Source organism: Takifugu flavidus, chromosome 19, assembly GCF_003711565.1.
Source record: "Takifugu flavidus isolate HTHZ2018 chromosome 19, ASM371156v2, whole genome shotgun sequence".
NCBI classification, from domain to species: Eukaryota; Metazoa; Chordata; class Actinopteri; order Tetraodontiformes; family Tetraodontidae; genus Takifugu; species Takifugu flavidus.
Genome location: NC_079538.1, coordinates 4,689,836 through 4,704,646, shown reverse-complemented (window position 1 = coordinate 4,704,646; position 14,811 = coordinate 4,689,836). Strand labels below are relative to the sequence as shown.

The following is a 14,811-nucleotide window of genomic DNA, read 5'->3' as shown; positions in this document are numbered from 1 at the left end:
AGCTCGTGCGCAGGAGGATTGTATTTATTTATTTATTTATTTTTCAATGAAAAACGAAAGCCCCAGATCCTGGAGCCTGCAGCATCCTCTCGCTGGTGCTGGAGCCATCCCCCCCAACCCCCGCCCTTGTCGGTCGACGGGCAGAAGCAACCGTCGGGTGCGCGGCACAGACAGAGGCGGCGCGCTCTCTGGACTTCATTGAATTGTGATTGAGACCAAATCTTCATGCTGCCCGTGCGGGAAAGGATGTCCGCCAGAGGCTGACACCAGGACCACTAGAACACGCAGATTCCATCAAGTTTCGCCCCCCCTCCAAGCGGCTCCGCGGACCGATGATGGCTTTCATGGTGCACCTGAAGACCGTCTCCCACCTCCGCGGGAGATGTGACCGCATCGCCAAAGTTACATTCAGAGGTAGGATGACCTATCGGAACCGGGCCGTGATTTGATTTGTGCTTCCGCGGGGGGAAAAGTTGGTCGTGCGCACTCCGGAATGGAGACGCACAGGATTAAGAAGTGTTTTTGGTTTTTTAAATATTATTTTAATTCCTAAGAATACTTACGTCGCCTCGTTTGATGCTCTTACGTAATCCTCCCTTGTATAAACTGCAATATTATAAATATAAATGTTACTATATGGACAATTGTTTCACTTCCCTCCTGGTGAAGGGGGAATATATCCCGTTTTTTATTTTTATTTTTCTTCTCTTCTACATCGCTAATTGCCGTGTGTAAAAGCATCTCAGGGAATTAGGCGACACCCACACGTGTTTTGATTAGATTTGACCACGCATCATTTAGTTTCTCCAGCAGTGAGGTCAATAGGTGGCGATGGGATGGATGTCCAGGGTATTGATTGATGGAGTGTGTTAAACGTGTGTTAAGGGCTTTTTTCCTTCTTCTTTGCACCGTTAGGGCGAGGTGAGGTTTGTTCAGGGACTATCCCTGATCAGTGTTGATTAGTCCACATGTGTGAATCTGTGCAGGAGGGAGAGTCACAAAGGCAGGTTTCTGTGATTGGACATGTAGAACTAGAACTAGATATCCTCTAGCATGTGTAAATATACCGAGTGCTGTCCTCAGGCACCACAGAAATGACCGGGACTCAACAAATTCAAGGTAAAGGAGGCAAAACACAGACGCACAAACACACGCAGCCGATCAATAAATCATGAACTAAAGTACTTAAGAGTCAACGACGATATCGCTACCGCAGGAACCCTACTTTTATTCGTGTGCTACGTTGTAAACAGGCCCTTTTAAAAGAACCAGTTCAGCACCACCACAGGTACTCAGGGGGCCAAAGGTACGAGCCCCCCCCCCAAAGGCTGACAGTGTTGCTCGGACTGGCTGAGTATCTCTCAAAAGAGCCCTTAATGAACGGGTCCGAGCAGAACACCTCGCTTTAATTGTTCGTCGTGACCTTCAATATGACCTCTTAGATTGAAAATACGAATCCATACTTGTGCATCCATAACCAAAGGAAAACTGTTGTGTTTTTAGGATAAAATCAGGAATTGGGGGGGTTTATTAAGGTGAAAGTTTATTCGCGTTTTTCATGTTCTAATTGAAAAGTGGCTTCCTGTTTTCTGCCCCTCTTTTGAGTCATGTTTTTCTTTCCAAGCTGTCTTTCACTAACTCATCCTGTGTGCAACTTCCTGTCTGCGGAGGAAGTGGTCTGAGAGGACGCCCCGGCCCCCGAACCTATCCGACACACCAGCACACAGCGCTGAACCGAAATATTAGCGCGGCTCGCCTGTAAAAAGCAGCGAAGATGAGTTTGCAGCTGCCCGTCCGGAAGCTTTGAAGCATCGTTATCAGACATTCGGACCATGAATAAAGTTTTCTTTATAATGGATTTCACAGCGAGTCTTTGATGATTCCTTCAGCCGCTGTTCTAGGCTTTATCAGAGAATGACGCCCCATCTCGCCGCCCCTGGCCTTCGCTGCCAGATCCCACGCATGCCATGGTATTAAGCTAGAAATGAAACGTCCCGATGCTGAGGCAGTCTAGCACAGCCAGCCTCTCTTGCTCAGCCCCTTAATCCACCACCTATCCTTTATCAAAGCTCTTGATCCGTCCAGCGTTTTGGATCTATTTCCTCTGATTTCTGTCGACTAAACGGGTCCAGGTCAGTTCCGCTCCCTGCTGCCGCCGCTCACGCTCGTCCTCCATTGCGTTGCCTCTCCCCGTTTCCGCCCGAGGTCGCAGAAAGGCATTGGGGGGGGTGACTCAGTGTTGTTTCAGTTTGGCGTGAAGCACCTTACATAAGTTTTGCATGATCTGCTTTTCTAAACCTCCGTCTGAGTTGTTTGAATAACGTAGGAGGCACGTTGGCTCTGGGTCTCCGTTCCTGATGTCAAATGGTGTTTATTTTCTGTCTTTTTTTAAAAATAAATAAAAGCACGCTGAGGCCAGGAAGTGGGTCGATGGGAATTTTCCTATTACTGTCTTAACAGCCAAACTGCGGCTTTCATTTCCATTACATATTTATAGTCGCCTAGGCGACGGTGTCAGATGGGTCCTCGCGCTCAAATAAACATCAGTAATCAGCAAAACCTCCAACCCTTAAAGCAAACACAGTAGTCGGACACCGTTCGTGAGCGTCAGGGAGCAGGTGAGCGCGGCTGCGGCACGCATGAGTGGATCTACTTCCTGACCAAAGCACCGCTGCTTGCCTCTGATTTTGGAGAGAATCACTGAATTAGAGCGTTCTCACATTTGATGGAAGTTAACTGCTCCTTTATGACAGCAAACATATACCCTGTTCCTAATGTGTCAAACTCAACATTTAAACACGATACAGCAAAGAATTATGGAGACCAGGTGATCTGAGGTCTTTTATCACTCCAGAATTTCCCTAAAATGGGTTTGGAGGTCATTTCTGCAATGATATTTGATTGTTTTGGGCGCCATTCATCGATCGAGCGCGCGTTTCCTCTTTTCCTGTCCATTTCATTGAAATGAAATCCCGTTGAACATCTGTGTTTGATCTCTCTAATTGGCAGGTCTGCCCTTCTACAGCCGCGTGGCGGAGAACTGCGAGGAGGTGGCCCACTTTAATGAGGCGAGTGTTTTCATTTCCTCTGTCATGCGCTCACTCGTGGTTATGGCGGCTCCGCAAATACGTGTCCGCTTACGCCGCTCTTGCACGATAAGCAGCAGGCTGCAGCTTTGTTAATCAGCCTGGCAGTGGGTCAATATTTACCCAACAGGTAATGGCAAGCAGGTAATGGGTGTTTTTTAAATTATTATTATTATTATCATTATTTTAATCATGCAGCCACCTCAACAGTAGAACAAACGTCCAGTAGGTTAGTAAATCCTAACTGTGTTGATGGTGTGGATGGCTCTCATCTGCTCTGGGTTTTTGCCGCCTCCTCTGCTAAAGAAAGAAGCGCTGCTGTTATTCAGAGTGTCAGAATTCTGTTTAATTAGGCGCTCGCACATGAAATGAGGAGCGGAATCACCAAGAGTCCATTTATCCAGATAGAAGATTGCAGGATAATACAGCAGAACCTCATTCCAGCTGGTAATTCCACCAGCCAAGGATCCCATCTCATCACCTAATCATCTCCCTAATGGCATTCTACTGCTCCGTGGTGGCCCATCAGCATCTGGGGGGCAGGGCTGGCGGCCTCCAGCCACACGTGGCGCTGGACGCCGTCTCTGCTGCAGTTCAGCTGGACTCCATGTTCTCTGCAGCATAAACTAAAGGGCCCACGGCGCCGCGGGTCGTCGGGGTCTCGGTGACGTTGGAGTTGCTGGTTTCAGAAGCTCTTTCAGTGAAGCCGTAGGCGTCATGGGAAATGTTTCCTGTGAAGAGGTGTCACGACGGATTTAAATCCAAGATGTGACTGGATGGGGGGGGGGGGGGATCAGTTGAAACCAACGAGGGTTGAGGGAAGAAGAGAGACACGTCGGAGGAAAATCCACACACAGTGGGGTAAAATAATAATTGGACCAGCGATAAAGCCAGAATCGAAGATTACAATCAAAACAAGGGAGCCTCAAACACCCCCCTCCCCAGGAGAGGGTTTAGAACCTTTTTGTTGTTTTTCTGAGCTGCTTGTTCAAGAATGTGTGTGTGTGTGTGTGTGTGTGTGTGTGTGTGGAGGGGGGGGGGCGTTGCTGTTCTCACAGCAGCTTCCTTTGCTGAAAAGAAGGTTTTTGTTTCCAGTCTAATCAAGAGACTTTGAATCATTTTGTATTCGCGCGTCGTTCCCACATTTTAAAAAAATGAATTTTCAGAACAAGACGATAAAACAAGCCGACCGTAGCGGCTTCAGAACATTGCCAGCCTCACCCGACGGTCCTGTGGTGCTGGAGAGGTCGTTAGCATCACTCAGCATCAATGGTGTCCACACTTCCTCCAGGATAATTGTTGTGCCAGTGTTTCCTGTGTGTGTGTGCTGTGTGGCTGGTAGATAACACACAGCCACCCTCACGTCCAGACGCTTCCTCACAGCGCTCCCTCATCTTCATCGTCAGCAGTGGAGCATTTGCATGGTTCAGTAGGCTGTCAGTGCAACCCCTGGAGTGGAGGGGCATTAGCATCGCCCGCGTGCTGCCTTGTCTTATACGCGTATGAGAACGACGCTTTGAACTCATATGTCTGAAGACTTGATCAAGTATTCATTATTCATTCCGTGGTGGGTCTTGAGTTTTAGCTGCAGCGCGAGCGAGGACATTTCCATCACTGTTCAGATGTGACCGGAGGCCTGCGAGCCTTTTGGCTGCAGCGACGGCAGACAGCGCACGTGGGTGGAAACGAGCGAGGCCAGTGAGAGAATCATAACTGATATTTGTTCTTGTGCAGTGGCGACGGCGAGGCCTGTGAACCACGCGGACAAGGCCGAGGGAACGGTCGTGGGGCGGGTGAAGCCGTGGGGATTGAATGCACGAGAGGCTCAGCTTCAAAAATCCAAAAACCGAACCTGTGCCGCCGTGTTAACATTTCATTAGCTACAAATGTGTCAGAGCACCTTCCTCTTCCTCTGATCACAAATGGATTATTCTCACTTTAACAAGACTGCAGGGAGCAGTTTTTATCATGGCCTCAGAACTCGACAGATGATTGACAGCTATTTTGAGCTGAACTCCACCCCTGAGCCTTGGGAGCTGAGTCCCGGCGCTGATGTTGCTAGTGAAGTGCAACAGCAGCCCTTTTAGTAGCTGCTTAGTGGTGAAAAGTAGTGGAAGTCCTCGACCATTTCCAGAATTCATTTGGTGTCGTAGGCTTAAAAAGTGTATATGCGAATGAGCTTCAGCAGCAGCAGCAGCAGCCTGACTTTCTAAAGACGGAATCTTGAATCTTTCAGGGAATTTCCTGCTTTAGTTTTATTTTACTCTACTTATTTGATCAGCATTTGAAGAGGATTTGGATCCAAATGAAAAGCCGAGAGAAAAGATAACAAAGGTTGGGAGTATTGTGTAGGATGAAGATCTGCTTAAGCTCCTTAACCTTCAGGTAGAGATGAAGAAGAGACCCTAGTTTATTAGATCTCTTATTTCTGTCTCTCACAAAAAAAATATCTTACTCGGAGTTTTCAGCCTCTAACTGACGTGACTGCGGGCAATTTTTCGAACTTCACACAACTCCCTCCGGATCCAAGCGCTGCTCACCACAACTTTTCTTTTGCACATATGCAGAAACACTCGCGGCTTTAAAACAGCCCTTTCAGCACCGAATGAAATTCCATAATTTAGAGAAACAGCATCAGCATGTTTGTTGACACTTTGCTTGAGATAAAAACAAAGATGGAGTCTTAGCAAACGTCACTTTTTGGCGTTAAAGGTTCAAGAATCGTCAGGAAACTCACAATTTTTCGTGATTGATGTTCTTAGACGTGAAGCTGCAGGTAAACAGTAGCTTTTATTTATTTAGAAGTTTTATTTAGACGAGGTGAGGCTGTAATTAAACACGAGAAACACAAGCTGACAATCGGCGAGGCTATAAATACACCCCATTTCCACCATTTTTAAGCTACCGGGCTGCTCCAGGGAGGTGCTTTCCCCATCTCTAGGATGTTAAATAAATGATGACCTGTGCAGAATATTATCTGTGCACGCTGTCTGACGGCAGAGGAGCCGAAATGAGCACGGACCTCTAATGTGACGGGGGGATTAGCACAGCTCTCTGGGAACAAACTGTGATTTCTTTGGCTGCATAATTTGACACTGTTGTGATCTCTGAGGAGAATACAAGCTTCTGTTTGCCTTTTCCTGCGCTTTCATGCGCAGCGGCATGTAGCTGCTCTGCTTTAAGGATTTCCCCTCAGGAGTGGCGCCGATGCACCAAACCTGCAACAGAAATCAATCACACAGTGTGACGAACAGTCATCTTAGTGCAGCATGTAGTCATGTCCAAAATGAAGTTACCTTGGATCAATGAAAGCGCATTAAAGCAGCAAACATGACCTGCAGGCAGGGTTCTTGTATCTTAAGAGGGAAAAAGATCAAATACACAGAAATGAATAAGTTCTAAGCATTCAAACCAAAAGGCTGAGGTTAAAAGCATCCCAACGCATAACTCCAGGGCAAAAAGCAGAAATAAAGAAGCTAATGAAGGAGAGCACGTTCTGTCTGGAGACATTTCACTACAAAAAGAGAGGCTAACCCAAACCCAGCACCCAGAGTGGGCAGAAACCGGTCAGCGACCGGGCAGACTCTCACAGCAAGATGGGTTTTGAATCTGCCGTTGAGCTCCGTTCATGCTGCAGAGGTGGTTACCTGGTGGTTACATCTGCACCATCTGGTCCTTTCACGCCAGTGCTGGTTTAGCTGCACCCCCGTAGAGTGAGATCAAGCTGAAGTGGACATGCAGGTTGTGAATTGAACCAGATTGAGTTTCTCAGCTCGTGTTTTGTACGGACACGCGCACGTTTTGAGTCCTGTAGAGGCGGTGAAGGTATCTGGAGGAACTGGAAGGGATATCATTTCCAGCCAGGCGAGTTAATTAAGCTGTTATACTGCATCAGTAAATCTAGCCGTGGTCCTTTGGCGGCTCTGCTGTTCGCTCAGGAGAGACGGCAGCAGCAGATTCAGGACATTCAGGAGGAAAAAGCACTTTGATGTGAGACACCTGCTCCGAAAAGGATGATGAAATCAAAGCAGAAAGAGGAGTTCAGCAGCTTCAGGAGAGAAATACAGAAAATAATGACTTACATTTAATCATGGGGAGTTGGTGTTTGGTACTAAATCAATGAGCCACCATCTTTTATCGCTTATACACACAAACAAACTCTATTTTAGTGTTTATATATCTATTTCTTCATCCTGGTAAAAAATGTTCTGTTACTTTTGTAAAATACCTTGAAAAACTTTGGTTTTCAAGGCCAGATGAAACCAAAAAACCAGTACTCTGATGGGTCGAAGAACAAAAAGCCAGGGTACAGCAGCACTCGCGTCTTTTGGGGCTGGTTTAATAATTGAACAAAGGCTCAAGGCTTCCGACAGTCACAGAACTAAAATCAAAGTCAGACCGGATAAAAAGGAACAAAAACGTGTTGGTGGAAAATCAGGTGAATGAAGGTGGTGCAGCATGCCTGCAGGCAAAGTCCAGTGTTGGACTATTTGTCGAGACAGAGGTGGATTTTCTCTTGGAGTGTCCGGCGGTCTGTCGCCATGGAGCAGCGGCTGACGCCGTTCCTTTGAGCGCCCTCCCTCGCCTCTTAATGCTTCTACACGTGACGCAGAACCCGAGCAAAGAGGCCAACGCCTGAAGTTCAAGTGCCAGAGAAGGAAGACGATTTTCATAATTAATCGCAAATGTGTTTTCAGCCGCCGTGTCCATGGCAACGGTCCAGAGACATCAAAAGGGCGGCAGGGAATGGAAAGCGAGGCCGACCCCGTGGTCCATCTGCCGACCACAACGCGCGGCGCCGGATCACAGCAGCGACCGCTGTCGACAGCTGAGCCTCTGCCTCCTCTGATTGGCTGCTTCCTGTTCCTGAGATCGGACCTTTTCACATGACTAATCGGCGTATCAAAGAACGGAGGGTCACAGGGTCAAGCCGGCGTAAAAGTAGCATCACCTCGCTCTCAGTCTGACCAGCATCTCAGCAGACAGAACTATTACAAACTAAATGGATCCCCGAGCACCAGAACCACCGTAACCGCTGCAGGGGCGTCGCCCGCTCCAAGAGTGTATGTCTGGATCTGTAATACAGGCAGGAGATACTGTATGTTTGTTTGTTTGCTTGCTTTGTTTGTTTGTTATCCCACTCTGGAGGAATTCACCCTTCCGTCTGCTCTCTCCAGAGCCGGAGAGTGAAAACACATCATTAGCTGTAAAGCACCGCGTACGTATGTAGCACTATGTGTATATTAGGCGTCATTTTCTCCATTACCGCCGCGCGCCGTCATCCATGCAACATTGATGCCACGCTGGGGCCTCTCCCCTCCCCCTCTCTCGGGGAGATTTTATTGTAGATGACTGGAGGTGCCGCTGTTAGCCGCGATCTTGGCTCAGCTCACCCACCATCAAATTGAGCCATGAGCAATACAGATTGCACAACACAACATTTCATTTGACTCATGACTCACATTTAGCATATTTAGCATTTGTTTGTCGATGGAAAACAAATGGATATGTTACAGTGTGCGTTTGCATGAAGTGCGTGAATTAGTTCATTTTATCTCTCCATGGATGCGTGTTGTATTTCCAGCCAACGTCCACTTAAAAAAACAAACAGATTTGACCCCCAAAACTGAACTGGATTATGTAATATATTTATATTGATGCTGTCACACGTGCAGCCTCCGGCTTTGCGCTTTTCACGGCAGAGGAGGGACGCGTGAGCCGCGGTGGCGTCTGGTTGAGGTCAGGGGAAACCGCAGGGCCTCAGGGCGGCAGAGTGATGCGTTAATACCGCGTCGCACTGACACGCCGTCGCACGTGGACACGTCCTTGACAGGCAGGTCCAACAGAAGCAGGTGCGTGCGGCAGGATCCGGTAATAGGAGGGTCCTGACGGATCGCCCGCCCGGTCGCTCGGCGATGCGTTGCGCCGTGTGCGGCCCAGATCAGCAGGGGGCAAATGAATTTTAAATCACTTCAGCCTTTCACCCAACACGCTTGGTAGAATAAAGAGAGGGCTCAGCCAGGACAGACTGGCTCCTGGACCGGACCTCATCGCGTCATTAATCAGAACAGCTAGGAAAGGAGGGGAAACCCGCCTTTATTGCTAACGAATAATCCTGTCTCTGAAGATTCTGGAAGGACTTCGGCACCCCCCCCACTAAGATTAGCTGTAATTCCAAATTAATGAGGCACGGATTAGGAGATTTTCAGTGTGCTGCTGTCCAGATCTCTCTGGTCTTGATGTTAACACCAGAAAAACAAAAGTACTCAGCTCCCAACCAGTCAATCAATAAAAACACCCCGAGGTCAATTATGCTGAAACCCAACAGCGCCCGCGTCCATTTTGCAGTAAAGGCCATGTGAAATCAGCCACCTTGAAAGATTTGAATACAGAGAAAACAAAGGGCGGGGGCTTCTCCTTTGAGCTTCCCCTCTCACCATGTCATTGTCGAGGACGCGCTCACATCTGTCCTCGCCTGACGCCAGGAAACAAAGAAGCACTTTGAGGCGAGGCTGTACATCACCCAGAGACATTTAAGGTCAAAAATAAAGCACAGGTATCAAACCTTTACTTTTACTCCCTTTGGAGCGATGCAATGATTGATTCTTCAGGCTCAGGGACACTTTAATGAGCAGCATATTTAGAGCAACGCCGCGGTCGTGAAGCCGTTCACGGTCTCTGGTGCACTTCAAGCCGCCGGTTTTAAAATCCCAGTTGATGTCACTCAACCGTGACCTGGAAGAGTGCGAGTGATCTTCAAAATCCCAAATAAACACACGGCTTCAAGGCCCGCTCTGACCGGCAAATATCATTTATAAACCTCATCCTGATTATTCATCAATAATTATCATTCACTGTCATCAAGGGTGGGTTTTTAGCACCGTACTGGAGTAACTACATATGACTCCTGTCATTGTGTTCAGGGGAAATATGTGTTTTGGCCGATGTTGAGCTGATGCTAACCATTATATCCCTAAAATCCAGCGAGGTGGTTCCATTAAGTAATCATACATTGTGTTTCTTTTAATTGTAGGTGTTTCGGTGGCCTATAGCCAGCAGGCTGGATGAAAATGAGATTCTGGAGATCCAAGTGTACAATTACAGCAAGGTCTTTTCCAACAGGTAAGGCCAGGCCCAGATGAACAGGGATGTGTTGGCATCTGCTGAGTGTAATTACTGTAACCATGGGGGCGGAGCTAGTGAAACAGCATTAGCACCGGACCAATGGCCACATTTGCATCACTGTTAATCAGAGCATTAAAACCAGGTATGATGTCAACGCAGAAAACATCCAGTCCTCCGGAAAGGCCCGCTTATAGCTGCTGTATTCATCGCCAGGGTGATTGTGGCCCTAATTTTTCACTGGATGGATTCTTCTTTAGGGGGTCTGAATCTGAAAAGACCATTAGAGGATGCTTGTAAGATTACAGCTGCTGCCTCTCACTGGATTATTCATTAATGTGTCTGGACTGGACATGTTGTGGTGCCCCTACAATTTGTCCTGCTTGTCACCTTGTATATGTGTGTGTGTGTGTGTGTGCGTGCGTGTGTGTATTGCCGTCCTGATATTTAATCTGTGTGACTGTCTGCAACTGACAGTTGTGGCGTGATCACATTTAAGTAAAATCAGCCATGGATCCATCTCGCTGCGCCTCTGGGTCACTCTCCCACTGGGGTGCACGCTGAAACGAGTCCACAATGATCCGTTAGACCAACACATCGTTACAGGCGTCATTATTCTCCAGGGGACAGATGCAATTTTGAGGGTTGAAAACAATTAAATCAATCAATCATTGCTTCAAGGTTTACTTTAGCGCACACGAGAACGTGCAGATATTCACCAAAAACCCCACCAAATTTTAGCAGGTACCAAGGAAAAGTGAGCTGAAGCTTGTGTGTATTGGGTCGCATCCTTTCTGCGCATTCCAGCCACAGGACAGCGCCGGTGCCGTGGAGACCTGATCTGCTCCATCAATGCCAGGAGCATCACGCTGTGTCACACCCAGCGACCACAAGTGGGCTCGTATTACCGCAACACGAGGAGGAAGCAATGATGCGCCCGGTTCTCCGCTCTCGGTGCAGACCGCATTTTATTAGCTCTTTTCCCCGGCGGCTAAGAGATTGTGTGTGTGAGTGTGTGTGTGTGTGTGTGTGTGTGTGTGTGTGTGTGTGTGTGTGTGTGTGTGTGTGTGTGTGTGTGTGTGAGTGCGTGCGTGTGTGTATTGCCGTCCTGATATTTAATCTGTGTGACTGTCTGCAACTGACAGTTGTGGCGTGATCACATTTAAGTAAAATCAGCCATGGATCCATCTCGCTGCGCCTCTGGGTCACTCTCCCACTGGGGTGCACGCTGAAACGAGTCCACAATGATCCGTTAGACCAACACATCGTTACAGGCGTCATTATTCTCCAGGGGACAGATGCAATTTTGAGGGTTGAAAACAATTAAATCAATCAATCATTGCTTCAAGGTTTACTTTAGCGCACGCGAGAACGTGCAGATATTCACCAAAAACCCCACCAAATTTTAGCAGGTACCAAGGAAAAGTGAGCTGAAGCTTGTGTGTATTGGGTCGCATCCTTTCCGCGCATTCCAGCCACAGGACAGCGCCGGTGCCGTGGAGACCTGATCTGCTCCATCAATGCCAGGAGCATCACGCTGTGTCACACCCAGCGACCACAAGTGAGCTCGTATTACCGCAACACGAGGAGGAGAAGCAATGATGCGCCCGGTTCTCCGCTCTCGGTGCAGACCGCATTTTATTAGCTCTTTTCCCCGGCGGCTAAGAGATTGTGTGTGTGAGTGTGTGTGTGTGTGTGTGTGGTGTGTGGTGTGTGTGTGTGTGTGTGTGTTTGTGTGTGTGTGTGTGTGTGTGTGCTACTGAGTAGGTAAGAGATGGTTTTACTGACTCAATCTGGGGTCAGTGAAGAACATCAGGCGATTCTTTGAATGGGAATATAACCGGGGTTTTCTGCTCAGTCCGTCTGCTCTCTCGGGTCGACGGCCGTCTCTACCTGCACCTTTTAGTTTTCATCTTTTTACGCCGTCGGTGCCTCTGTAGCACCCACAGAGCACATGCATGTTGATAAATGCAGCTTCGGGCAGTGGCCGAAAGGACCAGATCGTAGATACAAGCGGCTGAAATAAGTTCCCTTCAGCCGGATGTGTGGGGTGGGGAGTGTCAGAGCAGAGCTGCTCGGGAGCTGGCTCAGTTATCTGACTAGGATTGCCTCCTGGATGCATCCCAGGTGAGGTTTTCCAGGCCTCCAGGTTTTCTGATGTCCTGCCCAGCATCGCTCTAATGTGGGCAGGTAGGAAACTGGACTGCAGCTGAAGCGTTCTGGAGCTCCAGAACGCCACGGGCCTTCTCCGGAGCCAGTTACCCAGGCCAGCATCACGCTCATGCGGGTGGGAAGAGCAGGATGCAGGAAACTGAAGAACGTAGAAATCAGTCCCCGCATTGTTGCAGAGGTTTGAAAAGCGGAGGAGTCTGGGAGGAGAGCAAGGACACACTGGAGGGACTCTGTCTCCCTGCTGGCCTGGGAGCTCCTCGGGACGCTGCATGAATATGAAATATCGTCCTTTCCCCCCCTTGTGTCCTCATTTGTATAGTAATCATGTTATAGTTTATAGTGTGGTTAATAAAGGCTTAAAGATAACCAACCAAAACCTCTGTGCGGCTTTTTCATTATGGTCCATCTGTCTGGATTTGTGATGTAAAGAAAGTTGGGGGAGAGAACTGAAAGGGAGGTGAGCTCTAAATTATAAAGCAGATGAAAGGATGTTGTTTTCAGGACTTGGATCAATAATAAATGCCACCTTTAGAAGTAGTAAAAAGTGATCCAGAACACGATCGGCTCTGCCCAGCTCAATAATTCAACACTCGTAGGGGTGCTCCGCTGGCTGAATGGAGATGATTGACCATTTTGTCCCATTAAGTACCCTAATAGTGGACATATTGATCCAAATCAATAAAGTCCCGTTGTGGTTTATTTTCTTCTCTTCAGCTGCACAGAGTTAGACTAACTTTTCCTCCCAGTCTTCAGATGTTCAGGTGCTTTCTTTCATCTCCCCCAAGGTTAAATAACAAAAAGAGTGGTTGAGAGATAAAAGAAGAGGAATGGTGAAAATCCTTAAAAGATGCACAGTTAAATCTCACTGCACCAAGAAGATGTTTATCCCGAGGAACAGCCAGGCAGGAGTGATTTATTATTAAAAGAGGCAGAAACCAAACCACGGTTCTTGGACCGGGAACTTCTGAACACGCTGAACTGTGCTGGGTCTTGGGGCTTGATCATTCATATCTAACGCTCACCTTTTTATTGAAGGGATCGGATCCCTGATCTCTCCGTCCGGCCCGGCGGCGGCCTGGCGTGCATGTTTGCTGCGTACCGCCGTGACGCGCTCTGCATTTCTGACCGACTGCTGTCAGAGCAATTCACCATTTTGGAGGGAAACCATCTCAATTATTCACAAGCTTTAATTAGCCGGCTGAATGGGAACTGTGCTTGGTGTCTTTCTGCTGAAGCGCATTTTCTCTTGTGAGCTTTGCTGGGGAGGTCCTCGCAGTTACTGTAAATCAGTTACTGTAAATACAACAGTGCTTTTCTTTGCACTTCTTTTGCACCATCTTTGTATTTTGTTGCTTTTAACATCGTGGCCAGAGGACTGCAGATGAAAACTAGCATTTTGGCTAATTCTGGCTTTTTTAACCATGTGAAATTGGGTGTTTTATTAAATTGTCTTGTCCCCTTTTGAATCAACAAAGGTAAAGCTAAAGTACTGCACTGCTTTGCAGAAGGTTTAGAAGATGGTTTGGACTAATTGTAATGCACGGTGCATTCTTGGCCCCATTGTTATCTATATTCTTTGTTAAAGCCACAATAAAGCTCCTAAAGCCTTCAGCTTAGTTCAGTGAAATGCTTTATACTCATGCAAACTCACAGAGGGAGCAAACTTACACAGCTCAACTCTCTTCATAATTCACCTTTTTCCTTCATGAGGAAGTGCCTCATAACGTTAAGGAGTTACACTATTAACACAACAGGAACACACACAGGCACCTCTTAATAGAGCAACACACACACACCCATATTGACACACTGGTGCAGGAAATGAAAATCTTTATTACTCTAAATGAGTTCAAATGAGCCCAGTCGGTCAGCGAAAACAGATGAGCAGCAAAAGAGAAACTTCACGGCCATAAACAGTGGATACGATGTATTGATCCCCCTTTTTGGCCCGCAGGCTCGTGGGAACCTTCTGTATGGTTCTTCAGAAGGTGGCTGAGGAAGGACATGTACTGCTGACCGACACGCTCATCGATGACAACAACACGTCAATAAAGGTAAAACCGCCGTCACGTGGGCTGCTGCCCCTGCTGCACAGCCTTTAGACATCAGGTGCCTCCTCGCTAAGTCTAAATGGAGATAATAAGCTGGCTGTAGAGAACTGATAATTACAGGCACAACATCTGAGAAAGCAGTTTGAGCTCCTGTGAGCTTAAATAGGCCTCAGTGGACGTTTCCGTACCGCCATCCATGAAGACGAGAGCACAGCTTGTGTCGCCCTCTGGATGCTGAAGACCAAACACCCAAAACATGAAAAAGGACCGGTTTGATAAAATCCAAACAATAAAGCTAAAGGGTGCCAGAGTTTTCATTTCCCACCACTTAACAAAGCCCTTTAGAGCTGCGAATAAGTCAGTTAATCACAGACAAGAGC

General features: G+C 47.7%; 1 protein-coding gene across 9 annotated transcripts in view; it reads left to right on the top strand.

Annotated features, from left to right (window-relative positions):
- The first annotated feature begins 34 nt into the window (after window positions 1-34).
- otofa (otoferlin a) overlaps window positions 35-14,811 on the top strand; it is a 37,703-nt gene continuing 22,926 nt past the window's right edge. For 8 of the 9 annotated variants that reach the window (XM_057017783.1, XM_057017782.1, XM_057017778.1 and 5 more), the window contains exons 1-4: window positions 36-414; window positions 3,010-3,068; window positions 10,120-10,208; window positions 14,335-14,434. In XM_057017783.1, the coding sequence (XP_056873763.1) occupies window positions 333-414; window positions 3,010-3,068; window positions 10,120-10,208; window positions 14,335-14,434 (330 nt within the window). In that variant the 5' untranslated portion in view covers window positions 36-332. Of the gene's footprint in view, window positions 415-3,009; window positions 3,069-10,119; window positions 10,209-14,334; window positions 14,435-14,811 lie in introns of all 9 variants that reach the window. The other variant, XM_057017777.1, reaches the window with a different exon arrangement.